Source organism: Microtus ochrogaster, unplaced genomic scaffold, assembly GCF_000317375.1.
Source record: "Microtus ochrogaster isolate Prairie Vole_2 unplaced genomic scaffold, MicOch1.0 UNK69, whole genome shotgun sequence".
Lineage (NCBI taxonomy): Eukaryota > Metazoa > Chordata > Mammalia > Rodentia > Cricetidae > Microtus > Microtus ochrogaster.
The window spans coordinates 346,774-351,138 of NW_004949167.1; the positions used below are offsets into that span (position 1 = coordinate 346,774).

General features: G+C 40.2%; 1 protein-coding gene across 1 annotated transcript in view; it reads left to right on the forward strand.

Moving 5' to 3' along the window:
• Eif2b3 (eukaryotic translation initiation factor 2B subunit gamma) overlaps window positions 1-4,365 on the forward strand; it is a 62,790-nt gene that overhangs the window by 28,290 nt on the left and 30,135 nt on the right. Inside the window, exon 5 of the mRNA XM_005370030.3 lies at window positions 1,836-1,947. Coding sequence (XP_005370087.1) covers window positions 1,836-1,947 — 112 coding nt within the window. The remainder of the gene's footprint in view (window positions 1-1,835; window positions 1,948-4,365) is intronic.

The window sequence follows — 4,365 nt, forward strand, 5'->3', positions numbered from 1 at the left end:
AAAAGATGTACAAACTGTGCAGTTGCTAGTGTGAATAGTTGTGTGTTTGTGCTGTATGTGTTTTAAATGTGTTTCTGTATGTGGATACACCTGTATCTGGTAGCCAGATGTCAGTGTTAGACCTCTTTTACAGTCATTGTTTTTTCTTATTCTCTTATTGAACTAGCCCTCTGATTCAGTTGAGTAGCCAGCCGACATTCTCCGGGATCCTCCTGTTTCTGCCTCCCCAGCTCTGGTGCTACAAGTTAATGCCACCATATCTAACTTTCCCAAGGATGCCAGGGATCAGACTCGGGTCCTCACATCTGTGCAGCAAGAACTTTACTCTGGGTCATCTCTCCAGCCTAGTGGCACATATTATAATCTAACAATGAGCTGGATGTTGTAGGAAATAAAAAACAGTAATAAACCAACCTTTGAGGTGTTTATGTTGTGATTGGGGGAAAGAAATACACCATAGGAAGTAGCAGTAAATTGGCAGCATATAATTGCCTACCATCAGACTCTCTATACCTAGTAAAATAATGCATTTTTTTGTCAATGCCCTAATCATATATACAGTTGCAGAGTAGGTATGTAGTTAATTTTGACTGACTACAAATAATGTTAAATAAAAGCATCCCCACTTTCACAGTGAACGGACCTAACTTATTGTGGCCTAGGTTATTTGTAAGAGAGAATTCCTTGCTGTACTGTGATTTGTAGTAGACAAGTCATCTGCATTTTTGATTGGACTGTGTCTAGACTGTGGCACATTTTGTCCTCCCTTCGATGCTGGCACTGAAACCCGAGACCTCTTGCATGCTAGGCAGATGCCTGACCACTGAGTTACATGCCCAACTTCTTTTATTTCTCAGACTGGCCTTGAGTTTGAAATGTTTTTGCCTTAGCCTCCCAGATACTAGTATTGGAGGCATGCACTACTATGCTTGCCTCTTAACTTTTTTTGGGTTGTTTGTTTTGGGTCTTTTGAGACAGGGTCTCTCTATGGAGTCCTGGCTGTACTAAAACTCATAGAAGTTTATAGAGTAGTACAAAGAACTTTACCTAGATTTTGTTGTTGTTGTTGTTGTTGTTGTTGTTGTTGTTGTTGTTTTGGGTTTTTGTTTGTTTGTTTTGTTTTGTTTTTCGAGACAGAGTTTCTCTGTGTAACAGTCCTTGCTCTGTAGACCAGGCTGGCCTCAAACTCACAGAGATCTGCTTGCCTCTGCCTCCTGAGTGTGGGATTAAAAGTATGCACCACCACTGTCCAGCACTACAAATAATTCTCAAGTTAAGAAGGGGCCTTGCTCTGTAGACCAGGCTGGCCTCAAACTCACAGAGATCTGCTTGCCTTTGCCTCCCAAGTGCTGAAATTAAAAGTATGCACCACCACTGTCCAGTGATTTTCCAATTTTTAGCATTTGCTACATCCTTTTCTCCTTTTATATATATTCATATCAGAATATATAATATGCATAGACTATATATAAACTGTATTATTTGGGAACTACTTGAAAATAGGATGCTACTGAGTCCCCTCTGCTTTTAAATGTATATTTGCGAACCACCCCAAAAAGCAGTGCCTTAAGATCAGAAATTGCTCTGGTACAGTACTTTATCATTTTATTCAAAGATGGCCGGTTTTCCCAGTAGTATCCTTTAGAACGATATAAATATATTTGACCCTTTATGCTTTACACTTTGTAGTGTGTGGCGTGATGCTCATCATGACTCCCCTCCTACCACTTCCTGTTTGATTCTAAGAGCAATATAAGTAGGTCCCCTGTCCCCTGAGTAGTCATGCAAACAGGACAACTGGCTTGATTTGATTTTTTTTCTTTCATATGATTCAGTGGAGCAGCGTGACTTCATTGGAGTGGACAGCACAGGAAAGAGGCTGCTCTTTATGGCTAATGAAGCAGACTTGGATGAAGAGCTGGTCATTAAGGGATCCATCCTGCAGAAGTAAGCCCCAGGGATTGTCTTCTTGGCAGTTCTCCTTTTCTTGAAACCAAATAAAACCACCCACCATGGGAAAGAAGGAATGAAAACTAGATTATACTGTGTGAAACTGAGAAAAGTATGTGAACACTTTCCCCGGAGACAGGACACCAGCTTTTCTTCACAGCATGCACACAGCGCTCCCTAAGTCTTCTCTTACCAGGGTAGAGCCAAGTCCTGCACTGAGGGAGAGTGAAGCCTTGGGGGGCAGGGTGGGAGCAGGACGACAGTGTTAGAGAGCCTCCTTTTAAGAAGAGCTAGAAAGAGTGACATAATTCACCATCGGTGGTGGTGATGCGACCACGTTGTTAGGAAACAAATCTCCAGAAGTTTACATCTGGAAAATATGAAACTCTTATCTCGCTCAACACAATTCCCTGTTCTCTCCCTCCCATAAGTTCCTGGCAATCACAATTCTACTTTGTTTATCAGCTAATTTGAGTAGTTATGTATCTTCTGTAAGTGAAATGCTATATATATTTTTTGTGGTTGACATTTCATTTTGCATGATATCCTCAAAGTTCGTCATGTTGTATCCTATAACAGAATATCTTTTTCTTTCTTACTTATTATCTATGAAATGTGTATTAAGAACCATTCTTAAACATTAACAGTTAAATAGTCTATCAACAAAGTATATAGAATTCATAATCACACTGCGTCCTAGGATCTTGAGTGTATTCCATCTACTCATTTATTAATTTATTTTGAGGATAACTTATTTTTATTTTTTTATGTATATGGGTGTTTTGCCTGCATGTATGTCTGTGCACTGTGTACATTAGTGCCCATGGAGACTAGAAGTTGGCATTAGAGCCCCTAGAACTGGAGTTAGTTACCAATGATTGTAAACCACTGTGTGGGGGTGCTAGGAATAGAACCTGGGTCCTCTGCAAGAGCAGAAACTAATTCTTAACTGTTGAGCTCTCTCCAGCACCTCCACCTCCTTACAGATCAGGGTTACCCAGCAAAAGCCTCTTGTTTTTATCTGGCTTTTTCCTCCCTAAGGGTACTTGCACATATGGTAGCTGGTTCCTTTTGTTGGATTTTTTTTTTTTTAATGGAAGAGCAAACTTAAGTTCAATAGCCAAAGTTTAGTAATAGGGCATGTTATCTTTATTATAATCCTTTATTTTTAATGTAAATTCTTTTTTATTTTATTATTATCATGTTGTGTATGTGTCCGTGTGGATATGATGTGTAGGCTTTGGCACAAGTGTCTTGGCATCCATGTGAGGTCAGAGGACAGTTTGTTGTGTCCGTTCTCTCCTACCTTATGTGGGTCTAGGGATCGTACTCAGGCCGTTGGGCAGTCACAGCAAGTACCTTTACCCACAGGGCCCTCTCTCCCATGCTTTATGTAAATTCTGTACCTGTCTCTTTCACAGCCTCCTGTTCCCCTCTTAGCATGCTGTCTAAAGGGCAGCTGGCCAATCATCTAGACCCTAAGGAATGCCAGCTTTCCCTTGAGGCAGGCAGGTGGATCTGTCCAAGGCCAGCATGGTTATCTACATAGGGAATTCTAGGTTTAATATAAAGATATGCTGACTCTTCAAACTCCAGCAAAACAATAAAGGGAACTTAGAAAGGTAAAGGCTACAGAAAATCGGTTTCCTCAGCTGAATGCAGTTTAGTGATTCTTTAAAGAATTCCTATTGTACAGCCAGACAGTGGTGGCACACACTTTTAGCCCCAGCACTCTGGAAACAGGAAGGCGGATCGCTGAGTTCTGGGACAGCCTGGTCTACATATGGAGTTACAGGACAGCCAGGGCTACATAGAGAAACTCTGTCTGTCTTGAAAAAAAAACCAACCAAACAAAAAATCCTGTTTTATTTCTGACAAGCATGTGTTTTTAATAATTCAAAACTGTAAAGTATTTGTGCCAAACACTTAATAAGAAAATCATGATCCTCTTCCCACAATGCTATGTGGTTCGCTTTTAAATTCTAGTCAAAGGGTCAAGGGTGGTTTTTTGTTTTTTCCTGGAAGGGTAATAAACATCTAAAAACAAGCTTTTAAAGATTTCTTTTTAAATGAAATAAAATGTTCACAAGTTCATCTTACAAGGTTTAGGCATTTGTATCTCGGGAGACAAGGACATTTGTCAAGACTGCATAGAACATGGCCAAATCTATTTGGGGACTAAAGATATTAAAAAATGGCTTAAACTTCAGTTGCTTTGTGTATGGAAAGTCATGAATTTATCTAATTTAGTGTCTCAACTGATATTTAACCAGCCCTAATTCCTAAAATAATCTCTCATTTTATGATAAGGAGAGGTGACATAGAAGGACTGCTTTCTATGCCAAAATCTGCCAGTTGTGGTAGCCCCTTTAATCCCAGTGCTCTGGGGGCAGAGGCAGGCGGATCTCTGAGTCC